Genomic DNA, 15,083 nt, shown 5'->3' on the forward strand with positions numbered 1-15,083 from the left:
TGTTCAAAGTAACAGAGAATCCCCTGGAAATATAAACAAGATTTTCAGAATGAGGATAGAATAAGGTTCCACCCATTTCTAACCCTTTCCCCCTTACTTTTAAGTAGACCCACAGCTCAAATAGTGAAACACGAAAAATACCCTATTTACCACTAAACAGGGACTTGGATTTTAAGTGATTAATCAGTAACTAAGACATGCGATTTGTCTGTGCTGTTCACTGCCAACGTTTCAAATACTGTCTGCCGTTATTAGCTTGGAAGTACTCTTGCATAGTTAGATATGCAAGAGAAACCTTTTAGGTGATCCCACTGCAATAACCATCTAAGAAACTGTTTTTCCATGTGTGGATTTAAGAAGAAAGGAAAGAGAAAAACACATATATTTGCTTTAATAAAAAATGTAACCCCTGCCAAATAATTGACAGTCAGGAAACCTGGATCTTAACAATTAAGTGAGAAGAGTCACCAAAATAATTTATTCAAATAAAAGACCATAAAACAAAATGTAATAATACTCCTACGTGCTATTTATGCAAAGAGTCCAAAGCAGTTTAAAAACATTTATAAATTAAATCTCACAGGCCACCTTGGTTACAAGGTAAGCACTGTGACAACCATTTTGCAAATGAAAATACTGAGGTACTGAAATAATAAGAATTTGCCAAAACCATACTGAAAGCCAATGGCACAACTGTATAAGCAGACCCAAGAATTCCTCCATCCTTTAGTCTCCTGAACATGCAGCATATGGAAATGAATGTGATTTTCTTCTGCAAGGATCAGTCCACAGTACAGAAGACCAATGCTGCAATACACAATTCTTAATCATTGTCAATATCTTCAAATATTTTTTCAAAACCTACTACAATCTGGTCCCAGATCTAATGGCAAATTCTAGAAAGCCTTATAAATGTTAGATAATTTTTATTGATATACTATTATTATTAATATATCACAAGATGATCTTTACTTAATTTAATTGATTGCTCATATAGGCAGTCTACCCCTCTACCTGATTCCACAAACATCCATGATTACACAATTCATACGTTTTCTACCGTCTTAAGTTTTCATTCCCTGCCACCCCTTTAGTAATAAAAACAAATAAATATTATATCCTACTTCTAACACTGTGCTGGAAGTTTGAGCCACAAATCATAAAATCCAAGCGATTAAACTAGTTCACACCAACATGGAAAAAAAACAGAACAGTTCTTTGTTATTCAATATTACAGGACATAATGATCCAAAAGAAGGTCTTCACAATAGCAGGCAATATTAGGTAACAAGCCATTTTTTCTCCAGATAGGTTTATGCTTTCCCACAAGTAGTAATATCAAACTTTATTCAATGAAGTGATTTTCACACAACTTATGTTCTGAAACACTATCCGTCTTCAGGAAAAAAGAATGAAGAAATGTTGCAAGACAGGATTCGGCATTAAAATTTTCCATCGGCTAGAAGTCAGGAAGTCAAGTCAGGAAGAAACCTGAGATTGTAATTCCCTCACCCTAGGACTCCAACCATTAGAAAATGTCCCTTCCATTTTAATTTTTTTACATAATTAACACATGTAAAATTCATACAAGCTGTAGCACATTAAGAGTCTATATATTTACTGTGACCCTCAATTCCCATATCTGAAAAAATTTAATGCAGAAGAATTCCCCAAAAGAAAATTGTATTTAATTTATCCCAAAGTTACCATGAATATTTTATATTACTAAATTATTCCAGTCAATACCTGCAAATCTGCCAGTTGAGCAGCTGCCTTCCCTTTGAGGCAGAGAATGAGAGCCACAAATGCATTTAAGTCCTCCAGAGAGAGGCTGTTGACCTAAAATGGAGATGAAAAATAACACATTACCTGCAAGCTCTGAGGAAAACCTTTCTGAAAATTGGCCCCTCTTCAGGGGCCCCATTTTTATTTCAAACCAGCTGTCACCTTTGTGTAGATAGCAACAAGAGAGGTTTACTAAACCTGTAAACTTTATACAATGTAGTAACAGAAATGTAACTTTCACCTACAGCGCAATTCTTAATACTGTTGTGTCCTAAAAAGGCAACTCAAAAACAGCTTGCAAGTACTACAGTGAAGAAATGCCTACAACATAGCAGAACAGCCAAATAATGTGAGAAAGATCAGCATGTCAAAAAACTTCTTTCAAATACTTTATTTAGTATCCTAACCAGGTGAATTATCCCACTTCCATTGTCAGATCTCTTCCAAAACTGTAACAGCTCAAAACAAATGTTTCAATTCCCCCTTTCTTTGGAGACTCCAGTTTGCTCTCTGATCTCATTCACTCCTTTACTCCATTTTTAAAGACAGAACTATTATTTTGTTATTTTCTCACTATTTTTATTCTTAAATTGGAGGATATTTGAGCAGTACCCTCATTGAAAAGATTACTTTTCAAATCAGCACTTTTTGTTTATGCAGTTAAGCTTTGCTTGTTGGGATTTTTTTCTCCCTTTCAAAAATTTGTCTGAACTTTTACATTAAATAAATACAAATTTTGATGAAGCCAGATGGGCTGATCAATATGCTTGTTCTTGCAAAAAAACTATGTTTTAGGTTACATTAGACGATAAGTAACAGAATTGTTAACAAGTTTATTTCTCTATCAGATGAGCATCTAAATGATGCTAGCCTGCTTCAAGGAAACCTAAAATTGCTCAGCTTCAATCACCTTTGGGGCTACTATCCATCTTCACTCTCTAATACAAATGTAAGGTGTAAGTATAAAGTATGGACAAGAATTAGGTGACAGTTAGACAAGCATTGCTTTTTCGGCTATAAAATAAATGGAAGCAGTACTGCCAGCTCACTGTATGGTTGCTGACACTTACTCTTGCTCTCATGTTTTCCTCTTAAACGTACCAAGAAAACAAACGGACAAGATTAGAGACCTAATCAAAGTTAAAAACAATCCAGCAGTGAAAAACATTTTAATCCAAATCAGTTCCCTAGTCTGGTTCACAGGGTATATTGTAGCAGAAGAGAATCAGAAAAATAGGACAGGCGCTGCTGAAATTGGCACTGTCATGAAAAAACTTCTAGCAAACTAAGCCCTTTGCATGATCTCTCTGCTATTCTTCTTACTGAAGACATGAGCTGCAAAACTATTATTCTCTTGTTTTTTTTAAACATTAGCCATTGGATAAGAACTTCTGAAGATCGTATCCCTATAAGTTTTTTTTTATTTTACTAATATGCTGTGATCGAGGCTCAGTAAATCCCCATTTCTGTAGGTGTTCTATCTTGCTATCCCTCTTCTTAATTCTACTAAAAAAACCCTTCTCAGATAATTTGGTAACCATGGCATAAAAGGGTATAGAGGATAGCATGATAAAATAAATGAAACAGTCAAAATAGAACATATCCAAATAAAAAAAAAACACCTAAAGGATGTGTTTAAAACTAAGTATGTGGTATGTATCCTGTGGAATTGAAACCATAGGACATGAGATTATGTTTAATGAGTTTCATCTTCAAAATTTTTTCCACTAATATTCTGCTATACAAAGGTTAAAAAAAAAAAAAAAGTAGCTATTGACCATCTGTAGAAGTCCCATACAAACTTCCACAGTGCACCGTCTAAGTTTGAGCAAACATATATGAAGGGAAAGGAGAGAAAAAGTTAGAGAGAACTTGTGTTCATGTATCACACATCAATACAAATCTGTCATTGCAAAATGAGAGGTCTGAACAGGCAAATCATGAAAGAGAAAATGCTATTCAGTGTAAGAAAAGGTGCAACGAGAGCTCATTAAATTAGATAAAGGCATTGTAATTTTCTTATCCTCATAGAGGAAAATCTGCTTATGCAATCACCATTTGAAAGGTGGCAAGTATAGACAATGTATCAAATATCTAAGAAAAATGTAAATAATGAATGAATACTGTATTTAATCTTGCATTCCTTTTTACTACAATTGAAGTAGTCTGTAGGCTGCCAAATGTTTGGAATTATAACAGAACTACTACCTAATGATTCCCTGTTACTCAGAACTTAATGAGCACAGCCATATCCTCAATTCTGGCTTGAAACCGAGTAGCTTCACAAGTGGTGTGAAAAAGTAGTGAGAGCTGACTAAATATTTATATTGTCTGTTTGCACAGCCTGCATAGTCACCTGTGGGGTTTGGGCGGGGGTGTGTGTGTCTTCTTTTGATGACATGAAGGAAACACAGAAAGAGGAGCTTTAATTTGCAGACAGGTCCCAAAAGGGGAGGGGGGGGGGCAAATCCCTCAATTGACACTGTCTGTTAAACTGCCCAAGGGGCTTTGTCATGAGCATGTGAAAGTTATGACGTATTATTAAAAAACTACAACTATTTCTTAAACAGGATGACGCATGTTAAATGGAGTAATTAAAAATACTGTAATGCAGTACTATTATATTTGATCAATTATGCCTACAGTAAAGATTAAGAGAAAAGTCAGGAACAGGCTAGTAAGAAACAGTTTACTAGAGGCAGAAGGCTACAGAAAATGCAACCATTCAAGTTACCTGCAGGATGAGATACGCCAGCAAGCAGCAGAATCCTGCAACAGGTGCTTCCAGAGCTTGGAGCTCTTCCATCATGTCCTGAAGGCAAAAGCATGCCAGAAATGTACTATACCGTTGCTTTTCCACATCAGGTCCTTYGGCAAACCACAGTGTTTTCAAATTAGGTGTTCCACCTACAAAAGAAATCCATTATTTTACCTTGGCAGCAGCAAGATAAAACATGCCTTCCTCATTAAAATCTGAAAGGAACCAATGGATCCGCTCTTGGAACTTGCGAGGACCACAAAGTGAAAATGAAATGAATTTGACAAAAACTGGCATTCAAGAAAAAATTAACAACAAAAGGCCTGTAACCTAAACAACTTGTATTGACTACAGTGATGTTTAACACAGTGGGCTGAATTCAGTTGTTACAACAGCATAGACAACTTCAAGACAGGAGGCATTCACCCCTTGCAAGAACAAAGTTTGTCTAAAATTGTGTCCTCCCCCTTGAGGACTCAGAGCATTATTAAAGTGAGATTAGAGTCATCATAAAATAGTAATTCAAAAGGAAAAAAAAATATCTGTATCTTCACCCTTCCTCCTACAGTTGACATATCTGGGCTCGTTGAAAGATCCTGGCACTGGCTTCCTCATCACTGCCTACTTTAAGAAACAAACTGGCCACTTACGGCATTTGCTGGCAAAGCCAGCACTCACTCTCCACAGAGCACTCTGCAAGCATGACTCCTCTGCAGGAGGTCCACTAGCAAATCTGGGAACAAAAAAATCAAGGCTATCTAGTATTTTGTATTCCCTAGGCTACAGTATGAAACATTATGGCAAACACTCGCAAAAGAATTGTCATCGGTTACATATAATATATCTTCTGGGGCTTTTCTAAAGTATCATTCACCAACGTATCTAAATTTAAGTCTTAATACTTACTCCATGTTGCCATCTCCCAACCTGTGATGTGTGAACAAATATAAGATTTGCTCCCCATCTAAATTACATTTAATCCTTTATCAAAATAAACACTAATGAGAGTAAAATGACAGAACAGCTAGCCAGTTATGCTTAAGAATCCCAATTAAAGATAGAATCCTACTGTAAAACACTGCTGCTTCTGTAGTTAAATAAAAAGAGGTGTGAATTTTAAATGTGGACTAATTAAGCTACATTTGTTAACACCTTTTCTTGTTTAGTGACATGCAGCAGCTGTAGTCCACAGTTAGGACCACTTGGTGATAATAAATGGTTAAAGTGACAAGGCGCTGAGATCTACATAGATGATGTTTATTTAGCACAGAAAGCCCATTAACCAAATGGTACTAATTCTACAGAGAGGGTGAAACTAAAAAGCAAGTTCTCTAGCATTTTCTTTCTTCATTTCCCTGGTGGATGTTTGTTTTATTATTTTTACAACTAACTTTCCCACCAAAAGTTGCAACTATGTAAAGAACTACTTGCAATCCTACCAAAGAATCTGGAAGTTTCTAATCTTATTTTGTAGGGAAATATATATATTAAAAAAAATACTGGAAGATTGATTTGGGTTAGAAATGCAGGTTAGTGATATCACAGTTACTGGCAGTGAGAGGGTCAGTATAGAGAGCACGATAAAACTCAGATTACTGTTTTTGGTAAGTACTGCATTAGGGAAAAAAGAACAGAAGAGACTGACTTCCAGGAAGGAAAACAACGAAAACATACATAAAAACAAAACAAAGACAACTTTTCCTATCAAGGCTAAGCAACTTTAAAGCGTGAGACAATTTTTACAAGCGTAAAAACAACTAGTTTTGATATCTACTGCTTTCCAGAAGGTTCCTGATCAGCGGCATATGAAGAGATACTCCAAGCATCAGATAAAGGAAAGTATTCTCTTCCATCTGTACAATTTTTTCTTTGAAGGAACTGCCTCCAGGGGTGTACCTAATAATAGAAATTTTTCTTTCTGCAGAGTAATACTACTAACTGCAGCAACAATGCAGACAATCTTGCTGGATGAAAAATAAACATTTTTTAAAATGCACAGTGTCACCTTCACTAGCTTTTCTTCCAATTAACCTTCAAACAAGCACAATGAAAATGTACATATCTATATTGAAAGAGCTCAACAAAAAATTCAAACAATCTCTTCTATAAACAGTTTCTTATGCTTTCAGAAACAACATCTACTTGTGCCTGGGAAAAAGAGGTACTGAAGAATTATGAGTTATTTGGTCTGGGAAAGAAAACTTGACACTATCTCCTTTTGGTTGATATGGTCCAAAGGCAGTATTTTCACACAAGGATCTCAGTGCATTCTACAAGTAATTAAATTTCATGTCATACCCAAGAGTTAGCTGTTATATTAACCCTTAAATGAAAGATAAATACAATGAAGAAATAAATACACTGAAATTTAATGACCCTCCCAGGACAATACGTACAGACAACAACAGAGCTAAGATTCATATACAGTAGACCTAAAGAATAGTTCTCTGTTCCAGTTACATGCTCTGGTTACATCTGTACTACATATTTTAACAGCAATTAGAAAACATTCCTGAAAGAAAGTTTATTTGGATAGGGAGGAGAAATAACTTACTTTCTGGACATTTCTGAATATTTACTAGCTTCACTTCAAAAAAAACAAAACGAAGTAACAGAAGGGATAGACACAGAACAAAACACTTCATCTCCACTCTACTCTACTCTAATCTACATTTTCACTCTAAAGATTACTCATGAGAACATTATCTATCCTATTTGGGTTGTAGCAACCAGGAGTTCCTATGAATTACAGGGAGAGAGCCAAACACTGCGTACACTTATGGTTATCCTCAATATGCACAAAACTGTGTGAAAAACTGTATTCAGGAGTATGTACGTAGTCCTTATGCCCTCCTAGGGGGAGGGCATCACAAAGACCTCCAAGGATATGTCAAGAGGTAGTGCTTTTCTAAACCCCCAAATGGATAGCCAACAAGTGAAAGAAAAATCATTGATCAATTTATTTTCTTTTAATGCATACATGTAAATACATGATCATATGGAAAGCATCCTGAAAAACAAGAGCACTTCAAGTAAATATATAAATATTGATTTAACTTGGTCAACTTCATTAACTGACTTATCAATATGCAGTGTAGGCAAAAACTGTGGAATGCATTAATACTGTGATAACATTAAATTCTATGCTTATACAAAGGAGATCCTCACATTCATACCAACCTAAGTCAGGTAATCATACTGTACATAGATATTCATGTATAATATTGATTGTTCATATCTGTTTGAAGTAATACTGACTACCAAATTTTCATTTTATAACAACTGTAATAGAACTTAAACATTTCACTGCTCAACATTAACGTGTCAACAATCTTGGCCAATTTTAAAGATGCCATAAACTCAAATGGCAATTAAATCTGAACATCAAAGAAACATTCAGAAGACAGTAAGTTGAAAATGAGTGTACTCATGACACGTCCCTGTAAGATACAGTCATCAGAAGACTGAAAGTATATCCAGACTCCTGCAGTATGAGATTTGCATGCACTTCAGCTACAATATCCTACACATTTTCAGAAATAAAATGAAAAGCAGAATCCATACATTTCCAGTATAGATTATAAGACTTCCTCCTGCTCCATAATAAACCACACGCATGCTAAACACATCATATCAAACAGATCAGCTATGCTCACAAGATAAGGATGTTAAATAGCATTTTCTTAGATCACAGATCTTCTAACAAAATTAATTTCTCAGAGATGTTTTTATCAGCTTTTCAAATGGTGTTCCGTCAATGTGTGGGAAACATCAAGATCACACTCATTCCAATGAAATGGAACATTCCGGAAAGGAGAGAGGGAGAGAAAGACAGAGAAAGTGCCTGCATGTGCTAAGTCAGAAGACTCTGTCTTGAGAAAAATGAGTAGGCATAACACACACAATATTTTCAATATATTTTAAACTACTACCTTGTAGCCTTTAGGATTCAATGCTCCTTAAAAAAAAAAAAAATCTAACATTCAATCTATCACCTGCAAGCTTTTCAGATGGAAGACAGTTCTACTGTTTCATACACAAAAAAGACTTGCATGTTTTAGTGGGAATTTTTTTTTTTAAGATCAATGAGAAATTTCTAATATTTATAGTGATGTAGATTACAGTTCAAAATTCACATCACATACTCTTTCTTCAGACGTTTCAATCCAAATCAACTTCAACAGTCAAGAYTTCCCATATATTCTCAGTACATTTCTAAAATAGTATGATGATGGAGTTACCATTTTTCCCCCAAAAGACAAAAAAGGACTCTCCCAGATTAATTGCACCTGTGATTTTTCAAATAACTGTTAACATTTCTTTTCATTTTTTGAGTAACCTGATCCTGATTGATCGTTTTGAACTCTAACTTCCTAACAACTTCTTTAAATTTAGCTCTAAGAAAGATTCCTGTCTGAAAAATGTGATGCGCTGCTGAGAACCTTATTTGGTGAATTACAAAGTCATGCAGTGGAAAATAAAAGATGCATGAGCGAATGTAAGGCATACAAATATGGACTGCAAAAATTTTAGAAAAATATTTGTTCACTGAAGGAATGACAACAGAGCACTAAAAATACACACTAGAAGTCCTCCTCCCCTTTTTTAATAGTCTGCTAGAACAGCCTTTCATTATTGAGTTAGTAAAGATTATGGCTGAGAAGATGCCATTTTTATAAACTCCTGTTATGTAGCTGCTATAAACAAACTTACAGTGATTTTAAATCCTGTTTATTGTCAATATGAAGGTAGGTTCTGTGTGCAGCATRTTTGCAGAGTAGAACCAGAGAACATGACATTAAGTAGATTCCTCTTCAGAAAAGGAAGGAATTTCCTTCCCTGCCTGGGAAGGAAAATTGCACAACAGTAAATATACTATATCTGACATGCAAACTGAAATGTAACTGCATCAGAAGCAAACATAGCTGAGGGACCATGAGGAGTGAAGATTCAATAATATGGCCCCAGTGTAGGGTGCTCACATCTGGCCAGGACTTTGAGTTCCTACTCAGGTGATGACTCCATGCTCCTACTGCTCTCTTGCTGTCTGAAGGCAAGCTGAGCTAACTCAAAACTAGATTAGGTATGTTTACTCCTACTGTAATCAAACCCCTGCTCTTTAAGTAGATCACCTAAGCGGGAGTGCTTGGAACAGAATTTGAGGCTACATTTGGGGTAGTTTTGTATTTTCTTGTAACACACATAGGTATGGTTTATGCTTTGTTGCACTTTTTCTTTTGTTTGATAAATGCATTTTCCCATATACCGGAGCATTGTATGCTGAAATAAAACAGTTCTACAGGAGAGACCAATCAATTTTTACCCCACGTATTCATATCCATTTGGAAAATTTCACAGCAATTTCACGATATCATCAAGTTAATTAGATAATCACTCTCCCAATAACAGATCATGTGTAATGGACAGTGAAACTACTGTCTATGATATGAAAGCAAGTTTGTACATTGTTTACATAACTCAATTCTTCCCAAACACAGCTCCTTTYGAAAGGACTTTGAAAAGGCTGCTACCTAAAAATCAACAATTTTTCCTTCATCCTTGAATTTGAAGACTCTCATTAAACATGTAAGTTTCAAACATTAAGATAAACATATAATCTTAAGATACATCAATAAATACAATTTACTATAACCCTAGAAAATTAGAATCAAATAGGTTTTAAATCAATCTCTAGCAAAAAAAGCAAAGCAAAGCATCAACTTCATATAATGTTCAGAACAAAGAAGTGAAGGGATTTAGACTAGACCAGAACAAGGACTGCTGCCAAAAACTCTGGGTAGTGCACGAAAAACTGCTAGTGAATACTCTCAAATTCAATTAGATAATCATTTTTCCTAACGAGATATCAATGGTAGTGTATATCAACAGAACTAATATATTTCATATGAAAGACTAAAAACATTTGAGCTCCTGATCCACCTGTTAATGGATGGATGGACAGAGAGATGACGACGAGAGTAAAGACAGAGGGGTTATGAATACAACAGCACGGACAAATTAGTAAGGTAACTGCTTTTATGAATTCCCTCTGAAATACAAAACCGATGTGGAACCTTTTACTTCCTATCATAAACTGGTATAGCATGATACAATTTAGTGATAAAAAGATTATTGACATATACTTTAGTTAAAAGATTGGGCCCTGTGTAAGATATTTGCTTACAAATGAAAGACATTCCTCATAATACTGAATCTTGTAAGATGTTCATGAATGTGTCCTTTACTAAAGGAAAAGAGAACTAACAGAAGACTGAAGTAAATTCAGTAAGAATATCCAAAACAGTTGATGCTTAAGACAGTAGAAGAGACTTTACAGACACAGATAACCTAATTATTTTTTCACTGAAAGTTAGATAAAATGACCATTTTTTATTTTCTCCTCCAATCCTGTTGACAGATTTTCCTCAAACAGCACAATAGAAGAATTTTAATATGGCCCTGCACACCACTTAGCCTGGCCTTGGGACAGTGTTTAGAACTCTTAAAGAATTGTTTGCTTTTTAGAACTGATGTTTGAATTAGCATTGGGTTTAAGGAGACACAGTAATAATGTAGTTCAAAGCTGAATCCTATTACAAATACACAGGACAATTAGACGCAATTACAGACATGCAGAAATTCCAACTTTAGCTCCTTGTTCTTCACAGTCATTTTGGATTCCATATCAAATGCCTAATGATGGATTTTATAACCTGGTTTTAGTGACATCATTATATCAGTTCCGATTTCAATACATATTTTATTTCTACCTGGAACAGGAGGCTGTATAGGTTGTACCAGCTCTGGTTGCTGTAGYGGATTTCCAAAATAGACAAACCACTCTTTTACCAAAGGATAGGCTCCATCTAAAAAAAAGACAGAACTGGGTCAATAAATCAAATACACGTATTGACATTAGTGTAAAAGTTGGAAGCACTGCTGGTCAGGATTCTAAAGTAATAGAAAGCACTTCATAATGACTTGTTTGCTTAGCTTCTTTAAAAACAAACCAAGAAAAATTAGTTTTAGCATATGACAAATCATCAGAACAAATGAATAGAGTTGGAATTATGTACTATAAACATAAGTTTGGAGTTGGGAATTGCAGCCAAAAATATAAGCACAAGAGTGTGGAAAGCATTCTAAAATGGCTTTCAGCCAATTTTAGGCCCTCCCATTCTGAGGCAGCTCAGGCAGCTGCAGAGGCATCTAGTGTAGCGTAGGGACCTGCATGAGCTCCCTCAGCTTCTTAGGGGTGTCCCACTGTCACATGGGCAGCCAGTCTTTAATATAATCCTCCTCCCAACTTGCCCTGATATTTCCTGTGTCAGGGTTTGAGACAAAATCTTTACTGGAGGCCTTGATGGCTATCTATTTGAAAGCTGACAGCAATGGAGTCATCCCACAGTCAGATGCAGAGCTTTTAGAGCCCTTTTACATTGTTCCAGACCTTTTATCTGGTATAAAGGGATTGTGTATGCATAATAGCTCAAGTGGCTTCCTACATTTCCAACCCCACCCCCCTGCAAGTAAACATTAAGGTATCTATTAACTTAGAAGTTTCGCTACCTGAGCCACACTCTCCCCATCCCAAATTGCCTTTAAAACTCAGCTCCCAGTAACATCTAAAGGAAGCTGGGTACCTTACTTCTCTGAGTGTTCCACTTAAAGAATCTATTTATAGCAAGGGTGCATGCAGAGGACAAGGGTGTAGCCAATTATCAAATTTGATCTACATTGCATGAAGAAGGCCTAACCATGTTTGCAGTCCCTACAAATAAAACACCCTTATTTGATACAGGTTTCTTCCTTTCTTTGCATAGCATTCATTCCAGCATATTGGTATATCTAATCCAGTTATCTTGACAGGCTGGCTTGTTTTTCTAGATATTACAAATACATTTAGGGCAGAAATGGTTACATGTTCTCTTTGTTACTGCACCTAACTACTTGATGCTTTAAAAACTCCAAATGAAAATACCCTCAAAAACACCTTAAAAAGTTAAGAATTTTTGAAATGAAGTCTATCCGATTTGAAGTAGTTAGCCTATAAGTAGATGCCTTCCCTATTATTAGGCAGAAACTGGGGGTTACCATTGCTATAAATGGTGCTTTCTGCATTGAGCACAGATTTTGCTTCTATGATAACCATGTCACAGTACCTTAAATTTCCACCCCCTGATAAAGAGTATGAAATAAACAGACTCAGCTACTCCTAGGCACTTGGGATAGTGTTTTCAAATCTTTTCTAGGCAAATCTCAAAGCTGATTTTTTTTCTTTTCTTCCCTTATCCCTTTCCAGATTCACAGAACTGCATCTCTAATTCCTTCCAGCTGTGGCCCACAGTGCTGAAGCCACTGGTTTTAAGACACTGGGGCTTCAGTCGTACTAACAACTTGACAAACACCTGCCTTTTACCATCAGTTCCCATCACTCTGCACTAAAAACGCACAAGTATTTCTGATGCCACAGTGTGAACCCCAGTCAAAAACCTTACCCAGCTAAAAAAAACAAACAAACAAAAAACCCCAGTCCCTCCAACACTCTCCCCCTCCACCATCAAACCTTTGGTTATATCAATTTCCTGATCCCATTCATAGTTCAACTCTTCAAATGACTGTTGGCATAAATGAGCGACTGGTGTGCTATGGTACAGGGGCAGAAATTCCTCAGATGAGGCACTAGCGTCAGGGATAGGAGGAGGGGAAAAATAACAGAACATCTATTTTACAACCCTACTTCTCTCTCCTTCCTTACCCACGGACCTGCAGCACAAACTCCTAATAAAGGTGAGGCACTGAAGAGCCACCAGCTGGGCTGTGAGGGACAGCACTGCACCTGGCTTTCCATGCTTCACTGTTTGGGAACTGCTGACATGAAGAATAAAATGAAAAATGTGTTCACTGAAGAAAAAAACAAACTGAAATRGCACATTTCAATAGCTGAATAGTCTCCCATCTTGATTATAAACCATTGCCTACGATAATGTTATTTCATTAACAAGAATTTCCAATTTAATAGCCCAAAGTCACTTTCAGAAAGATTTCTGATGTTTTAGCATTCTGTTTTAAGATTTATTAAGTGAATTGCTCTGCCTTGTTCAACCTAGTTAGCTCACTCAGCCCCCACACTTTATCTTGGCTTCTTAAGGAAGCAAGGCTTATACAATTGGGAGGTCTGTCTTTTACTTAACTCATGAATCCACYGCTCTGTTTCAACTAAATTTGACAGAGGAGAAGATGTTTCAAATGTATTAAGTTACAAAACATTTCAAGAAACTGGTGAGTCAGCTGAGAGAAGGAGCCTATTAAAGCCCCAACTGAAGGAAAGGCAGGGAAGTCAAGTTGCCTGTTTTATCTGGTAGCACCGGGCAGCCAATGAATACATAAATAGCTATGGGAACACTAGAGCGGAATAAAGAGGGAGACAGGATTTGGGGAGAGCAGGAGGCAACAGGGAGGCATACTTGGGAACTCAATATATTGCAACTCAATATACTGCTGGAAGAAAGTTTTATGGACATGGGGAGAAGTTAAGAGGATACTAGGAAGGGGCATGGGAATAAAAGCTTTGCTGTGAGGAAACTGGTGAGGCGGAAGTCACTCTTAATTGGTTCCAGAGTTCACAGAACAACTTATTAAAATGTCACTTGATCCCAAATGCCAGTGAAATACTATTTTTACATTGCCCATTGAACTCAAGTAGAGTAAAAAGTTAACAGGAAACCTCTAGCATTGTGTTTTAATCTATGTGAATGTTGGTACAGGATGCAGCACCAACATCAGCTGAGTGCTTTTCACAATTAGATTCCATTAATTACAAAAGTATGTGACTATTCATATAAGAAGTCACATAAATATAGCTGAAAGAAAGGTCCTGCGAACTGATAGCACATTAACACAGCAAGAACAAAATGTAGACATGATTACTAAATGCCAACTCTCCCTACACAGAAACATCTCTGAAAAAAATCCCAGTCTCCTTTTTCAAACTTTTTTCCACGATGTACATTCATAATATCACCACTGAAACTCAAAGATAGCAGTTCCTTTGTTTAAACAGACTCTGAACAATCTGTGAATGAGCACTGCCTATCAGTCTAAGCAAATTCTAACAGTGTGCAAAACACTAAACTCAGACCGTTGGAAACTATGTTACATATGCTCCTCTACATATGCACCAATGCCAGCCTTACTGAGTGGTCACGGGTGATATCTGGCAAAAATTCTGCTAATGGACTGGTTTTGACAGTATCAAAGTGAGGGTCAGTCTGGCCTGCTAAACACAGAACTAGGCATGAATCCAAGACTTCCAGGAGTTGGCCCCGTGTTTATGCTACATTACATAACCTCCTAATTGGCAACAGTAACACAGGTGCAGGTATTTCCATGGACCGAGCTAGTTCCAAAACCTGTCAGCTTTGTTCTGAACTCTTCATTAGACACACAAAAGAAAGAGCTTGGCTGGCCTATCAAGGTGCTACACAGGAGCATTATTCAGCGTCATTTTTCCCTCCTTCTTAAATTTTTCCAGTAGTAC

At 36.5% G+C, this 15,083-nt stretch overlaps 1 protein-coding gene across 12 annotated transcripts in view; it reads right to left on the reverse strand.

Annotated features, from left to right (window-relative positions):
- Window positions 1–15,083, reverse strand: part of FAM120B (family with sequence similarity 120B) — a 77,203-nt gene that overhangs the window by 51,723 nt on the left and 10,397 nt on the right. For 11 of the 12 annotated variants that reach the window (XR_003256528.1, XR_003256532.1, XR_003256529.1 and 8 more), the window contains 3 exons: window positions 11,314–11,409; window positions 4,520–4,692; window positions 1,747–1,839 (listed from right to left, as the gene is read on the reverse strand). Coding sequence is in view for 5 of the 12 variants with exons in the window: in XM_026085052.1 (XP_025940837.1) it covers window positions 1,747–1,839; window positions 4,520–4,692; window positions 11,314–11,409 (362 nt within the window). In the remaining 7 variants the exon portion in view is untranslated. Of the gene's footprint in view, window positions 1–813; window positions 1,460–1,746; window positions 1,840–4,519; window positions 4,693–11,313; window positions 11,410–15,083 lie in introns of those variants that run through there. The other variant, XM_026085056.1, reaches the window with a different exon arrangement.

The sequence above is a fragment of the Apteryx rowi genome, unplaced genomic scaffold (assembly GCF_003343035.1).
Source record: "Apteryx rowi isolate R43461 unplaced genomic scaffold, aptRow1 scaffold_66, whole genome shotgun sequence".
Lineage (NCBI taxonomy): Eukaryota > Metazoa > Chordata > Aves > Apterygiformes > Apterygidae > Apteryx > Apteryx rowi.